Raw genomic sequence first — 17,506 nt, 5'->3', positions numbered from 1 at the left:
CTCACGGGTCTTTAAAATGCATTTCGAGAACTTCTGAGAAGATCACTTCTTGTCGCCTGGCTTTTACATTCCAGGATTTTTTTTATATATATTGTCATAAAAATGAGTCCAAGACATTATAAAGGTTTGGAGCAGCCACCCGTATATTGTTTTTTCCCAGCTACAAAAGGGTTTACTTGAATCAAATACATGATGTTCATATCACAGAGTCCAAAACAGAACTGGCTATAGTAGCCTAATATGGAGACTTTAAAGGTCTTGAGAGGAACTGATGTCATCAAAGGGGCTGGAACCAGACATGACGTCCTCAAAGGGGCTGGCTTCGGAACTGACGTCCTCAATGGGGCCGGCATCGGAAGTGACGTCCTCAAAGGGGTTTCCCGGGAAAGATCTGTAGGGAACTGAGAAAGACAGTCAGCGCACTCTGCTGCCCCCTAGTCGGATGTTTTATTACAATTACTCGAGCCCTTTAAGTGCCTCCTACTCGCACGTGTGTGACAATATATATACTGTATGTGTGTGTGTGTATATATATATCTATATATATCTATATATATATATATATATATATATATATATCTATTTCTCTTAACTGGCCTCGCATTAACTGGCCAACGGACTATCCAGCCTGTTAAAATAAAATCCTTTTTTTTTTATATGTATGCACTTCCTTCTTTCCTGGAAGGTGAGAGGTATTTTAAAACCAGCAAACAACAAAACAGTGTTCAGATTAAATAAAGTGCAGTGTATGAAAAGTCTTCTTTAAATAAATAATATAATAATATATGTGTGTGTATATGCATGTATGTATGTGTGTTTATTTATATATATATGTGTATATGTATATGTATATATATGTATATAGTTACAAACCGGATTCCAAAAAAGCTGGGACACTATACAAATCGTGAATAAAAACTGAATGCAATGATGTGGAGGTGCCAACTTCTAATATTTTATTCAGAATAGAACATAAATGACGGAACAAAAGTTTAAACTGAGAAAATGTATCATTTTAAATGAAAAATATGTTGATTCAGAATTTCATGGTGTCAACAAATCCCAAAAAAGTTGGGACAAGGCCATTTTCACCACTGTGTGGCATCTCCCCTTCTTCTTACAACACTCAACAGACGTCTGGGGACTGAGGAGACCAGTTTCTCAAGTTTAGAAATAGGAATGCTCTCCCATTCTTGTCTAATACAGGCCTCTAACTGTTCAATCGTCTTGGGCCTTCTTTGTCGCACCTTCCTCTTTATGATGCGCCAAATGTTCTCTATAGGTGAAAGATCTGGACTGCAGACTGGCCATTTCAGTACCCAGATCCTTCTCCTACGCAGCCATGGTGTTGTGATTGATGCAGAATGTGGTCTGACATTATCTTGTTGAAAAATGCAGGGTCTACCCTGAAAGAGATGACGTCTGGATGGGAGCATATGTTGTTCTAGAACCTGAATATATTTTTCTGCATTGATGGTGCCTTTCCAGACATGCAAGCTGCCCATGCACAGTTGATGATGATAGATGCAAAGTCTTTGCAATTTTTCGCTGGGTAACACCTTTCTGATATTGCTCCACTATCTTTCTGCGCAACATTGTGGGAATTGGTGATCCTCTACCCATCTTGGCTTCTGAGAGACACTGCCACTCTGAGAAGCTCTTTTTATACCCAATCATGTTGCCAATTGACCTAATTAGTGTTTATTGGTCTTCCAGCTCTTCGTTATGCTCAAATTTACTTTTTCCAGCCTCTTATTGCTACTTGTCCCAACTTTTTTGGGATTTGTTGACACCGTGAAATTTTGAATCAACATATTTTTCCTTTAAAATGATACATTTACTCGGATTAAATGTTTGATCTGTCATCTACGTTGTATTACAAATAAAATATTAACATTTGCCATCTCCACATCATTGCATTCAGTTTTTATTCACAATTTGTTTAGTGTCCCAACTTTTTTGGAATCCGGTTTGTATTTATTTATATATTTATTGATATATATATATATATTGTTTTTATTATTAGCTGAAGTTGTAGCTTTCAAATCATAAGGAATAGTTTGTATTCAAAATTACATTTTTAACAAGGGATACCTCTTAATTAGAGAAAAAAAAAGGGTAGATTTTATAATTACCGATACATTGATTGTATAATATAGGTATCACTGAAAAAAGTGACATTGGTTTAAACCAAATGAATGAAACTTCAAAAGCTAACATTGTTTGCTGGTATAATGATTCAGCAGCAGATTTTTGACTTTTTTTAGCACTTTTTCTTCTATAGAATATTCATTTGGGATCTATAGCGAAAGAGACCTCCCCTCCTAAACCTCCAAGAGCACATGAATGGAAATTGTTGGTGAAGAATATTAGAGTTACATTTATCCCTGAAACCAGTGCTGCAGGTATAATCACTATGTTTTTTTCTTTTAATGGTCCTGTTTGAAATTGTAATGTGTTTTTCTTTTTTTCTGATAATTTCCTTTGAACCCTTTTGGTCACTTTCAACTTATTATTTACACTACTGATCAAAATGAATAGCTGTGGATTAGCATTACTTGGCACTTTCTGGTATGACAGATAATACAAAGAATGTTTTGACCTTCTGTTTAACTGTTATCTAAAATAAAATTGTTGCTTGCTAGCACACTTAACCATGACATTACCAAACTGAGTAAAATTACCAAACAAACAATTTTCTAGTGAGGTTATACCAACAGTATTTTCAAAAATCTATTTTATTAAGTGACGTTTTTCTTTAATGAAATTATTTTTTATCGCCTTACTTGCAGTAGCTACTCTTTCTAGTTCTTTATATGAACTTTGGGAGGGTTTTTATGCATATACAGTTATTGCCTTGTAAGTTTCACATTATGCATATTGTATTTTTATCAAGCTCTACAAAAATATTCAACAGCTGAAAATCTTGATTACCTGTATTCTTTATTAACTTTTCCTTTACACTTGGGCATGCACTCTCTGAATATATGACAGGAAGTGAAAACTAAATGTTTCAATATAGGTTGAGTTTTTATTGTCAAGCTAGCTTTGTTTTCAAAATGTTTGGGAAACCAGAGCTTGGTTAACATTTCTTATTTGATTGTTGATTAGTAATGCTCCTTTCATCTGGCAAATGGTGAAGGATGTAGAACCAAGTTCCCATCCCCTTGTTCTCGGGTTTCTACTGTGATTTATAATTCTGGAAGTGTTCCAGTCTGGGTTTAAGACTCACCATAGCACTAAGTCCATTCTGTTAATGGTTCTTAATGATTTTCTTTTAACAGTGGACTCTGGTGACTTTTTACTACTCATGTTTATGGATTTAACAGCTGCCTTTGATGCTATAGACCATGAGATCCTCATCTCAAGGCTGGAGCAGTGGGTGGGAATCACAGGTTTAGGTCCCATCTCTCAGATAGAATTTTTTTTTTGTAAGCATCAATGATTTTACCTCCACCACTGTTTCACTCCCCTAGGGGAGTACCACAGGGTTCCATCCTGGGACCTCATCTGTTCTCCTTGTACCTGCTGCCACTCTGCTCTATTTTCCAGAAACATGCTATTTCCTTTCATCTTTATGTGGACAACTGTCAGGTTTATTTCCCTCTGGAGCGCCCTGGTCTATGCTTTGTTCATCCCCTCCTTGATTGCCATATTGACATCAGAAGTTGGATGGCATTAATATTTCTAAATTTTAATGAGAACAAGACAGAAGTCATGTTGTTTAGACCCAATGGCACCAGTGGCACCCCCTGCATCAACCTTTCCACTGTGGCTCCATATGAGAAATCCATAATCACAAATTTAGGCGTGAAAATGGATTCTACTTTAAAACTTGATAGCCATGTGAATGCAGTGGTAAAATCTTGCTTTTTCCAGTTGAGGGAGCTGTCCAAAATCAAGCCTGTTTTGTCTAAACACAACCTTGAAACAGTGATACATGCTTTTATAACCTCTCATCTAGATGACTGCAGTGCACTTCTTTGTTTTTAAATCCTTTAATGGTTGTGTCCCATTTTATCTGTTGGAACTGCTTCACCCATATGTACCTTCTTGCTCTCTTAGGTCAGCAGTCCCGGTGCTTTTACTTGTTCCTAAGACACGATGCAAACTTAGAGGTGTTAAGGCTTTTTCAGTTGCTTCTCAAACTCTGGAACGATTTGCCATTGAACGTTAGGAAGGCTCCTTCACTTGCTGTCTTTAAATCTTAATTTAAAAACACACTTTTACTCCATGGCCTTTGACCCGGTGTGAGATTTTGACTGTGTAGTTTGTTTTTTTTTTGTTTTTTTTTTTAATTATTATGAATTTCTTCAGCTCTTATGTGTTTTTGTTTCTTTTACCCTTTTAGTTATTGTGTGTTTTATAAGTTGGGTTTTATTGCATAGCACTTTGGTCAGCCCTGATGTTGTTTTTAAAGTGCTTTATAAATAAATAAATAATAACATTAAACTTAAGTTAATGATTCAGACTACATTCTGCCATCTGAGAACAACAGCCATGGCATATCAGATTATACAACTGTTTGTGGTTTCTCACAAATATGGTTTGGTAGCCAGTTACACAAAAAAGTATAGGACAGAGGAAAGAATACTGCTCTATCAGGAAAAAACACTTATGTTAATCTATACATATACCAGTTCCCTCCACAATAATTGGTACCCTTGATAGAGATGTGTAAAAAAAAAAAAAGGTTATTAAAAAACACTGAAAAAATGAAAGAAATTGAACCTTTAACTGAAATATTTTTATTTAATTCCTCATCAAGAAATAATTATTACCAAACCACACATGTCATGATTATTGGCACCCCTGAGTTTAATACTTTGTACAACCTTACTTTGCCAAAAAACAGAACTGAATCTTCTCCTGTACCATCTTATAAGATTGGAGAATATAGAGCAGGGAATCTGACACCATTCCTCATTACAAAATATGTCCAGATGATCCTAGATCCTGTCTTGAGTACCCTCCTCTTCAGCTTACCCCATAGATTTTCACTTGGGTTTAGGTTTGAGGACTGAGGCAGCCATTGCAAAAGGTTGATTTTTGTGTTCAACTGACCATTTTTGTGTAGATTTGGACATTTGTTTTGGATCATTGTCCTGCTGGAATATCCAGTGACAAACCAGTTTGTTTCTTGGCAGAGACAGCCATATTTAAATTTAATATCTCACAATATACCATTTACCCTAACAAGTTTCCCAGGACCTGTGGATGAGCAATAGCCCCACAACATAACAGAGTGTCAACCATATTTGACAGTGGGTATCAGGTTTTTTCGTTATAGCCAGCCTTCTTTTTATGCCAAACCCGCCTTGAATGTTTGTTGCCAGAAAGCTCAATTTTCGCTTTGTCTGACCATAAGACATCTCCAGTCAAAGTTTCAGTAGCATTTAGCAAACTTCAGGTGCTTACATTTGTACTTTAATGACAGGAAATGCTTTTTTCTGACATGTCTTCCAAATAATGTGTTGGCATGGACGTGGCATCTGATGATAGTTTTGGAGACACAGACTCAAAGATGATGCTTTTTTTGTGTTTCTCTGAAATTGATACTTAGTTTTTGTTTTTTTTAACCTTTTTTACAATCCTTTACTGTGTGTTAGTCCAAAATAAATGTGTGCCTTCCTCAAGGCAATTTAGTAACAGTTCCAGGTGGTTTAAACTTTTTATTTATTGCCCTAACTGTAGATATGGGCATTTTCAAGTGATTTTTATAATAATTTTAAAGCCATTCCCTGACTATTGTAGGCCAACATACTTTTCTCTCATTTGAATGGTGTGTTCTCTTTTCATTCCCTTTTTGATGGAATAATAAGGGAATATGGCCTTTGTGCCAACTCCTATTTATACTCCAGTGAAACAGAAAGTCATGGATTATAAAAATTTCTATGGACTCTAAACTTAAAAGTCAGATACTGTATACTGTATTTACTCAGGCATAAGTTGGGTCTTGAAACCCAAAAAACCTCATAAAATCAGACCACAACTTATAATCCCATTCAAAAATGCAACACTTAATTTTTTTTTTTTTAAATCTTTTTGCCTCCTCCAATCTCACCTCAGTTTCTCAAATGCATAGAATTTTGTTGCAGCAGCGCAGTTACTAATTTCTGACGTTTAATTTAAAACCAGCTTCATATTTTCTTCTGATCGAACGCTCCCTTGTAGATAAGGAGTACTCTTACGATAAAGGTGTATGAGGGTGTGAGATACAAAAAAACACAAATCAGCGCAAATGTTGCTTCGGAATAGTTCAGGAATTACTGTATGGTCACATACGCACAATACATAGAGAAAAAAGGCAGTGTGCTCCGTGGTTACTCACTCAGGTGGGCATTAGCATATCATAATCTCTTGGACCAATAGCGTTTGTTTTCCCAACATTATAAAATGCCAGAAATTATACGGTAAAATCAAGTCCCGACTTATCCACGGTAGAACTTATCTGCGAGTATGTAGGGTAAATGGGAAAAAATGCTTCAGTTACACTTTGTTCATAAGAATACTTAGGGGGTTCCGATAATCATAACCGATGTGGTTTTGTTAAAAATAATTATTTATAACTAGCTGAAATTCCCAGCGTTGCCCAGAAGGAAAATAAAGCTTTTTTTTGTTTGTTTGTTTTGTTTGAGAAAAATATAACTAAAAAAACCCACAAAACTTTAAAAATTAACAATCAATAAAGACTCACTATTGTGCCTGTCTTGCATTCTTGTATGTATATCATCATCCAGTTTATGCTCTGAACTGGCCAACTCTATTTAATTTCATAGGCAACAGGGATGCGGTGGTGCTCAAACATAAAGAATGCTGGCAGTCACCTCCAGTTCACCCTCTAGTGGTTGTTCCAAGTGTCAGCTGGATGATAACATGCATACAACATCGCAAGATCATCCCCCACCCTACCCAGAAGGGGATGGGTTAGGGTTGATTTCACCCTACAGTATTTTTAGTCGAACAATGAGAAACATGTGTACCAAGTTTCATGAAACTCGCTCCAGCGTTTGGAAGTGATGCTGTAACATACATACGTACACACACACACACACACACACACTGACTTATATATATATATATATATAAACTGCTCAAAAAAATAAAGGAACACTTTGAAAACACATCAGATCTCAATGGGAAAAAGAAATCCTCCTGGATATCTATACTGATATAGACTGGGTAATGTGTTAGGAACGAAAGGATGCCACATCGTTTGATGGAAATGAAAATGATCAACCTACAGAGCCCTGAATTCAAAGACGCCCCAAAAATCAGAGTGAAAAAATTATGTGGCAGGCTAGTCCATTTTGCCAAAATTTAATTGCAGCAACTCAAAATTGTACGCAGCACTTTGTATGGCCCCTGTGTTCTTGTATACATGCCTGACAACATCGGTGCATGCTTCTAATGAGATGACAGATGGTGTTGTGGGGGATCTCCTCCCAGATCTGGACCAGGGCATCACTGAGCTCCTGGACAGTCTGAGGTGCAACCTGGTGGCATTGGATGGACCAAAACATAATGTCCCAGAGGTGTTCTATTGGATTTAGGTCAGGAAAGTGTGGTGGCCAGTCAATGGTATCAATTCCTTCATCCTCCAGGAACTGCCTGCATACTCTCACCACATGAGGCCAGGAATTGTCGTGCACCAGGAGCCACTGTACCAGCATAGGGTCTGACAATGGGTCCAAGGATTTCATCCTGATACCTAATGGCAGCCAAGGTGCCTTTGTCAAGCCTGTAGCGGTCTGTGTGACCCTCCATGGATATGCCTCCCCAGACAATCATTAACCCACCACCAAACTGCTCATGCTGAATGATGTTACAGGCAGCATAATGTTCTCCATGGCTTCTCCAGACCCTTTCACTTCTGTCACGTGCTCAGGGTGAACCTGCTCTCATCTGTAAAGCACAGGGCACCAGTGGTGCATCTGCCAATTCTGGTATTCTATGGCGAATGCCAATCGAGCTGCATGCTGCTGGGCAGTGAGCTCTGGGCCCATTAGAGGACATGGGGCCCTTGGGTCACCCTCATGAAGTCTTTCTGGTTGTTTGGTCAGAGACATTCACACCAGTGGCCTGCTGGAGGTCATTTTGTAGGGCTCTGGCAGTGCTCATCCTGTTCCTCCTTGCCCAAAGGAGCAGATACTGGTCCTGCTGATGGGTTATGGACCTTCTATGGCCCTCTCCAGCTCTCCTAGAGTAACTGCTTGTCTCCTAGAATCTCCTCCATGCCCTTGAGACTGTGCAGGGAGACACAGCAAACCTTCTGGCAATGACACGTATTGATGTGCCATCCTGGAGAAGTTGGACTACCTGTGCAACCTCTGTAGGGTCCAGGTATCGCCTCATGCTACCAGTAGTGACACTGACTGTAGCCAAATGCAAAACTAGTGAAGAAACAGTCAGAAAAGATGAGGAGGGAAAAATGTCAGTGGCCTCCACCTGTTAAACCATTCCTGTTTTGGGGGTCATCTCATTGTTGCCCCTCTAGTGCATCTGTTGTTAATTTCATTAACACCACAGCAGCTGAAACTGATTAACAACCCCTCTGCTACTTAACTGACCAGATTAATATCCCATAAGTTTCATTGACTTTATGCTATACTCTGATTAAAAGTGTTCCTTTAATTCTTTTGAGCAGTATATATATTTATTTATATATATATATATATATATATATATATATATATATATATATATATATATATATATATATATATATATATATATATATTCTCAGAATAATAATGCTTCAATTAAAGGTTGGATTTTTCAGTGTCAGACTATAACCAAAAGATGCATTTTTTTTTTTTTTATTATACACAAAACATTTTACTCTTCTTTACCAGGGGTGCCATTAATTGTGGAGGGGACTGTATAATATACAATATGTGGCCACTTTATTATGTATACTAATAAAATAATCTAAATTTATCAAGATGTAACTCAATGTATTGATAATTTCAGTGTGAAAACTTATTTTTGATTTATTTATTTAAAGTTATTGGGCTGTACTGTAACAAGGAAATTTAGTTGCCTACAGTTTTAAAAACTTGTTCTTCACCTTTTTTAAATCCACTTCCTAATTTCTTTATATGTTTTTTGATGATATCTTTATTTGAAATTGATAGATTTATTGATTCCTTGAGCATTTTAAACCTTTACCATAAATTGAAGCCCATGCATGCAATCACTGCTAAATTATATTTGTTTGTTTTGCTGAAGTACCTCATAGTTTTATTGGCATTATTATATTAACCCATTCTACCCATTTGTTCACAAATGTAGGCTTCTTTTGTAATACTTTAATGTTATGAGAATGGAAATAGGAATGTTGACAAAATTACAAATCACTATAAAACTAACAAGTTTGTTTTGCTTATTTTTTTTCTAGGCAGCATTAATCCTTATTGTTTAATAGAGTTGGATGAACCTCCTCAAAAGCTTTCTAGTCAAGTCTTAAAAAACTCTGCTAGTCCTTCATGGGAACAGCCTTTCATTTTGTAAGTAAGCTTATTGCAACTATTTCATTCAAATAAGAGATGGGTAGGGCAGGAAACATCTTTGAAATTGTTCTTTGTTCACACCCTGATTTACTTTTATTTTGCTAGTAAACAAGATATGTTTCCATGCCTTCTGAGGTATGGAGTTGAAAATGTCAAGTTATCTTGTACCATTTGTTGTCTATTAATATTAGTAAAAGAATGTTGGATATGTGTTTCATAATCCTGCATGATAATGGTCGCTACTGTACCTAATTCATAAAGTCTTTTTACTAGTATGGTCATACTTTTTTGTTTTTTTGGAATGCTACATGTATCAATGTCTTCACCATACCTTATTTTCATATTCAAGAAGTATAACATTTTATACAAATTAGCAGAATCGAAGAGAGTCTGCATGAGTCAGTGAGCAACCAAGTGCAGTGAGTTATCTTTCTGCAACAACTTCATTGCAATACTGTACATAAACTTGCACTTTTTTTATTTATGAGTCTAGCCATTTAGAAACTGATTGTTGGAATTGTACATGAGGAAAAGTGTCTGTTTTCAGTCACTGGCTAATCAGTTGGTAGAGCTTTGTTCTTTCATTCATTCTGTCATTTTTTCATTTGAATTAATCAGTGTTAAACTCGATGTGTATAATTTATTGGCACATTATACGGCAAAACTAAACCAAGCTGTGATACAAACTCTTTATATAATTGCTGCTACATTGGTCTACTTACTGAGTATTCTAATAATTGACATTATTAGAATGGTGCAACACCATTGTTTTCTTTCTGGACATGACGGTGTCCATCATCACAGAGATTAATCTTTCTGTATTAACAGGCAATAGTTCACCACCACGAACAACAGGAAACCTATTCAACACAATTAATGTAGGAGTAAGTCTTGCAAAATAGATAATTGCTACTGCTATCAATCGGACCTTATCTCATGCCCTTCTGTTGATACTATTCTTTGATACAAACAGCTGAAATCCCCATAAATGCTGCAAATGTTTACATTTATAAATAGAGATATAAAATATTTATGTGCACAATATAAAAGAATAAATAAAGTTCAAATTTATTGTGTCAACCAAGTAGTTTTTCTGTATGGCTTTATTTCTTTTTCCCTGCTCTCATTTAATGTATGTTTTGTGCTAATTAATAACATGGCACATACATATGTACCTAGGCCTTAATCAGCTAACTCGTCAAAATTTTTTACAAATCTTGATATTGTAAGCATTAGAAATGAACATATTACTATTATGCCAAATAGGCCATGAGCTTCAAATATTATCAAGAATGCGTTATTTTGTATAGTGATCTGGTGCTTGCAGAATGGTTCCACTTAGGCATTTAGTTTAATGTCTGAAAGCCATCAATACAGATATCTGTGTGTACTTGTAAGTATACATATGGGCATGATTCATATGGTAAAGCAGCCATCTAGCAGATGGGTGCTTGGCCTGAGAGACAGTTTTCTTCTGTAAGATTGCTAATGGAAGCTCAATAAAAACACATAGAATACAATTTTAGCAGCGGGTTGTGTCACAGATGGTCTTGTTTGTAAGCTTTAAAAATGTCCCTCTTCTGCAAGGATACAAGGCTCCCAAGCATACACAGCAACTGATCTGTCCATGAGATGATATTGGTGTGCTGTACAGATTTTTGTTCCAATGGCTGTAATTATACCTATACCACACTACAGATAGGAAGAGCCAAGTCTTTTGGCACTATAATAAAAAATGCACATAGAATATGAATGATTTCAGCTATCACTTATGGAAGTATTCTGACAAAAGGTAAAGGTTGTAGCGTCGATCTAACAGAACGGCCACTTAACGGCAACAATTAAAAATAAAGATTTGCAGGTGCATTTGTGGATGTCTAGCAGCTTCTTGAAAATCATTTACAAAAAAATGGTACAATATTAAATTGGGTAGTGGTGCTTTATAGAAACAACCACAATCATTTACAGCTGCTAATATTGTATTGTGCATAAACAAATGATTTTGCAGTAACCTCTTTACTTCTAAAGTTTTTTGAATTTAGCATAAAATTTAATCCAGTGACAAAAATTTGTAAATAATCTAATACACCTTGTGTCCCCATATTAAAAAGTGAATACCCTAATATTAACTGCTACTACAAAGACTATAAGACTTTAAAAAAAATGTAATAAGTATGCAGCAGTGCCTCAAAAATATCTATTATATTATCTATTTAAGAACTCCAAATATTTTGAGCCAAATATATTTTTGAGGCACTGCTGCATATTTATTAACATTTTTTTAAAGTCTTTAGCAGATCCATCATACATACAATTCCTCAGGGACAAGACTGTTTGAAGAACTTACCCAATATTTCTTTCCACAGCAGTCATATTTTTATCTGTTCTAGAGAAGTCAAGCAAAATTACACCTTTTATTGGCTAACTGAACCGATCACAAAATGCAAGCATTTGAGGCAACTGAGGCCCCTTCTTCAGGCAGATTATAATTTTTGCATTGCGTCCATAATGTACACAGTATAACACCCTACTACTATCTGTCACAGACAATTACTTCTAAGGCATCTATCTGCATCTGCATGCCTTAGCCAAATGAACATAATGACAACGTAATACAGCAGAATTATCCTCTTTAAAAAGCTTTGTGACCCACTAGAGCTTGAATATCACATCATTATGAATTTTGGAATCACTCCTGTCCATAGCCATAATATAAACCAAAGCAATATCCATACCTGGGTAACTCACCTGTGAAGAACTTTTGTCCTGAGTAAGGCAGGGGTATAAATTATGAAAGAAAAATTAGAATCACACCACCACACATTATTTCTATACCCCTTTGCACTTCCACCCTCAAACCTAAAATCTTGGGCAAAATTTGACAAAACTAAAAGAAACTTATTTGAGGGAGCATAGTTATTTTCCTGCTTGTTTATGAAAACTAGTGTATTTTACTGAGGATGAAGTTATGAACATACTATTTAGACAATTAGAAAATAATATGAAAAGAAAAGCAGGTATAGTTCTTGAATCGCATCTTATCTGTTGCCTTGGGCTAGCCTCGCATCTGACAGTGTAAAGGAAAATGCCCCCATATTTGTTTGTTGCTGTTTCATCAAGGTGAAGTATAATAACCTAATACATACTGTTAGTGTTACCAATTACAGGTTTCTTATCTTTATATAGTAGAACACCTTTCTGACTTCTTCGTATTGATTTGCTCCTTGATGTTGTTTTTTTTTTTTTGTTTTTTTTTTTTAATAAAGCTTGGTACAATTACAGTGCATTTGGAAAGTATTCACAGTGCATCACTTTTTCCACATTTTGTTATGTTACAGCCTTATTCCAAAATGGATTAAATTCATTTTTTTCCTCAGAATTCTACACACAACACCCCATAATGACAATGTGAAAAAAGTTTACTTAAAGTTTTTGCAAATTTATTAAAAATAAGAAAATTGGGAAAGCACATGTACATAAGTATTCACAGCCAAAAATTCAAAATTGAGCTCAGGTGCATCCTGTTTCCCCTGATTATCCTTGAGATGTTTCTACAGCTTAATTGGAGTCCACCTGTGGTAAATTCAGTTGATTGGACATGATTTGGAAAGGCACACACCTGTCTATATAAGGTCCCACAGTTGTCAGTTGATGTTAGAGCACAAACCAAGCATGAAGTCAAAGGAATTGTCTGTAGACCTCAGAGACAGGATTGTCTTGAGGCACAAATCTGGGGAAGGTTACAGAAACATTTCTGCTGCTTTGAAGGTCCCAATGAGCACAGTGGCCTCCATCATCTGTAAGTGGAAGAAGTTCGAAACCACCAGGACTCTTCCTAGAGCTGGCCGGCCATCTAAACTGAGCGATCGGGGGGGGAAGGGCCAGAGATCACTCTGTCAGAGCTCCAGATTTCCTCTGTGGAGGGAGGAGAACCTTCCAGAAGGACAACCATTTCTGCAGCAATCCACCAATCAGGCCTGTATGGTAGAGTGGGCAGACGGAAGCCACTCCTTAGTAAAAGGCACATGGCAGCTCGCCTGGAGTTTGTCAAAAGGCACCTGAAGGACTCTCAGACCATGAGAAACAAAATTCTCTGGTCTGATGAAACAAAGATTGAATTCTTTGGTGTGAATGCCAGTCGGGATAAAGGGAAAGATGACTGCAGTAATGTACAGAGACATCCTGGATGAAAACCTGCTCTAGAGCACTCTTGACCTCAGACTGGGGCGACGGTTCATCTTTCAGCAGGACAACGACCCTAAGCACACAGCCAAGATATCAAAGGAGTGGCTTCAGGACAACCCTCTGAATGTCCCTGAGTGGTCCAGCCAGAGCCCAGACTTGAATCCGATTGATCATCTCTGGACAGATCTTAAAATAGCTGTGCACCGACGCTTCCCACCCAACCTGATGGAGCTTGAGAGGTGCCGCGAAGAGGAATGGGTGAAACTAGCCAAGGATAGGTGTGCCAAGCTTGTGGCATCATATTCAAAAAGACTTGAGGCTGTAATTGCTGCCAAATGTGCATCAACAAAGAATTGAGCAAAGGCTGTGAATACTTCTGTACATGTGATTTCTCAGTTTTTTTATTTTTAATAAATTTGCAAAAACCTCAAGTAAACTTTTTTCATGTTGTCATTATGGAGTGTTTGTGTGTAGAATTCTGAGGAAAAAAAATGATTTAATCCATTTTGGAATAACACTGTAACATAATAAAATGTGGAAAAAGTGATGCGCTGTGAATACTTTTCAGATGCACTGTATTTCAGTATCAGTCATATTTACTGTGTCAGTCACATGTACATGTAATCTTTCTTTACTCTTTACATTCCTTTTTGCACATATTGCTTATTCCAAAAATGCATAGTTCTTGTGGATATTAACACTTATAAAATATAAAGGTTAATTTTAATTAAAGAACACAGTTAAAACTAAAAAATTCAAACAGTTTCAAAAACCAGAGTAGAAATACCACAGAAGAGAATGTTATATTTTCTTCTTCCCCCATAAATTGTTTGTGCAGGACAATTAAAGAGAAAATTTAATTAACTGTTCCAAAGCTGCATTGTTTTTTTTTGTTTGTTTGTTTTTTTTAATCTTGTCACAGTCTTCAGTTTTGAATAAATGGTTACAAAGTGGTACACAGAAATTTGGTATGTAAATTATCTTTCCCATCATGCCTTAATCATACTGACGAGCAACTTTTTGATGGGCAAAAACTGTGATGTCATACAATAGTATATAAACATTTCCAAAAATAGTGCTTAAATCACATGCTTTCAGAAATCCGGTATTTGAGACATTTAAGCCTAAGTTCCTTAAAGTGTAATTTTCTTTATAGCATGTGTAACTAATAGAAATGCTGCTTTGTTTTAACAGTGAACTTGGCGCTAAATCAAAGGAACTGACGTTGCAGATTTTGGACAATGATATTTCCAACAAGAGTAAGTTTATTTCTTAAACTGGAACTACATGGCCTGATATCAAGAGTTACTAACTATATGCTTAGTAAAACTTTTAAGAAACTATGTTGTATATTAGTACATTAGTACAAAAATAAATGTGACAAACTGTTAATTAGGTTCTCAACATATTACTGTTTGACATATGACAAGTCAAATTATCACATTTCATATTGGGAATTGAAGCTATTAAGTGGGAACTACAAATTCATCTTTGTTTTGCCCCTGCAATGCATTACAAATGCTAACGTGCTGATTTATTAAGCTAAATCACTATCAGAAAATATGTATAGTTTTATTTTTGTTCTTTAAAAGTACCCTTTAATTAACAACTTATGCAGTTACAGGTTGCTTCATGCATATGCTGAACCATTTGAAAATCTGTAGTGCACCTAAAATGTTTTTTCTGTTACAGTTTTAATATAATATAGAGGGTAGGTGCAGAGTGTTGTGCAAACTAACCGTACACTATATGAAAATATAAAGCAGTCTGAAACATCTTTCTGATGCAAAAGTAACTGAGTACTAGGAAACTGAAAGTATTGCACAGTTGCTCATAGTGAAGAAGAGCGAAGCCAAACTACTGATATGGTGGAAGTCCAAGATAGAAAAAAGCTTCTGCATTCTTTAGCATGAAATAAATGTATTAGTGATTTAGGATTGAAGCATCATTTTCCTCTTTGAACATTCTTAAAATCAGCAAAATAAACTGCCCAGTCAAGTATCCAAAAATTGCAAGATCTTGTCTATATAATGTCTGGATTGCCCGCAGCTGGCATCATCTCCTCTTGAACCTTGGGCTTTGATTGTTACGAACCAAGGATGGACTAATGCTATATGAGTGGTGAAAATCAAATACCTCAGTGCATTTTATTCAACAAATGAAGTTTCCGAATCATGAAAAAACGGTGTATTCTTAATAAATTATCCTTGAATAAAACCCAGCACTCTTCTCTGTGGGTTAACATCAGCAATAAATAAATAGCCTATAATAAGGGAAGATAACAACAGGAATAAACTCGGACAAATACATATTGTAGCTTCTCACTCTCCTCTGAGCGTTGGTGCCTCCAAGTCTTCTCAGCCCCAACCTACCCATCTGGTCTACTCAGCGAGAGCTCAGACACTGGCGAGTGTGGTCAAACATTTAAAACTAGCTTGCACCCCAGCCACCTCAGCTGTTCACTGTTAGGCCTTCCCAATCCCTTCTCCATCATCCCATCACTATCACTCATCACCCTTTGGTCCCTCCTGTTTTCCTACTCCATGAGTACTGTTCCTCACACACACTGCGGAGCCAACTGCTGGCCATCAAGCCTCCTGCCCATCATGTTGGCTTGCTGTCTGTCCTGCCCACAAAGTGTTTTTTCTGATTTTTTTATTTTGTTTTTGCTTTTCCTTTCTTTTTACTTTTTCATCTAACCTACCAGGTCTTCCACCTGATGACCCTCCAAGTGTCATTGGAGAACAAATCACACCTGTATGTTAGAAGCAATCCACTCTCCTCCTCACTGAACACCCAAGGGATGCATCGTTATACAGCAGAGTGCTCCTGCACCCACAAGTCTGAGCTGAGCCACAAATGTTATATGTTCTAGTTTTTTAAATGAACTGATTTTGTTTCAACATGCCACGTCTCTTTATTATTTTGTTAAACACTAACACAAATGTATCAGATTTTAGCTTATTGTTTGTTTGTGTTAAGTTCCCTTTTATGATTGACTTCTATTCTGATAGAAGTCAAATGGATGTTGTTCAGTGTTTACAGGGTGGGGTTAGATCTGGCGGGGTATTCATGATGCAAGCTTAGTTAGTAAACCTAACTTAAATCCACAAGTCAGCTAAAGAGGGTTAATGCTTGTCATGCTTGGTAACTGAGGCAACTAACAGTCATCAGTTAGCTTACTCTATACCAGGCTAAAGATGAAGCTTAGCATTCATATATGATAGTGAATTTTATCAGATCTAGTTACAACACTAAAAAAATAAAACCAGACATAATTCCCAGAGATTTTTTTTTTTTTTGAGCGTAATAAAGTTTGTTGCTCTCTTTGCTTTACTATTACTTAAATAAATCACCTAATTTATTTTCAAGATGGTAAAACATTATGAGCTAAACTTTCTATTAAAAACACCAAAAATTAATAATATGCATTATTTAAATTATGTCTTTCATCACCCTCTTATTAAGAAGATTTTTAGGATATCTAATGTTGCTGTGTTCTTGGTTACACTAACGTTTAAATTAATCTTATATTTTTGCTATGAAATCTGAAAACCATAAAAGCTATCAATCCTTTGAAAATGGCAAAAATTAGTACTATATTACATTTAAAGGAATTTCCACCCAAAAATATTTTTTTATATGTCACTTACCCTATGTAGTTTGTGTTTTTGTGGAAAAAGCACATAAAGTGTCTAATAGAACTCAAACCAATAGTGACCAGCTGTGGACAACAGCAAATGATGTGTAAAACATTCATGAAAAACTTCTCACATTACTCATGTCACACGATCCACATATTCCTTAGC

The 17,506-nt window shown here is 36.2% G+C and overlaps 1 protein-coding gene across 1 annotated transcript in view; it reads left to right on the top strand.

Moving 5' to 3' along the window:
- The window catches only part of LOC120523342 (C2 domain-containing protein 2), a 107,678-nt gene that overhangs the window by 42,063 nt on the left and 48,109 nt on the right, over positions 1 to 17,506 (top strand). Inside the window, exons 6-8 of the mRNA XM_039744579.1 lie at positions 2,285 to 2,405; positions 9,401 to 9,509; positions 14,892 to 14,956. Coding sequence (XP_039600513.1) covers positions 2,285 to 2,405; positions 9,401 to 9,509; positions 14,892 to 14,956 — 295 coding nt within the window. The remainder of the gene's footprint in view (positions 1 to 2,284; positions 2,406 to 9,400; positions 9,510 to 14,891; positions 14,957 to 17,506) is intronic.

This window comes from Polypterus senegalus, chromosome 2 (assembly GCF_016835505.1).
Source record: "Polypterus senegalus isolate Bchr_013 chromosome 2, ASM1683550v1, whole genome shotgun sequence".
NCBI lineage: Eukaryota > Metazoa > Chordata > Cladistia > Polypteriformes > Polypteridae > Polypterus > Polypterus senegalus.
This window is presented reverse-complemented; position numbering and strand designations above follow the sequence as displayed.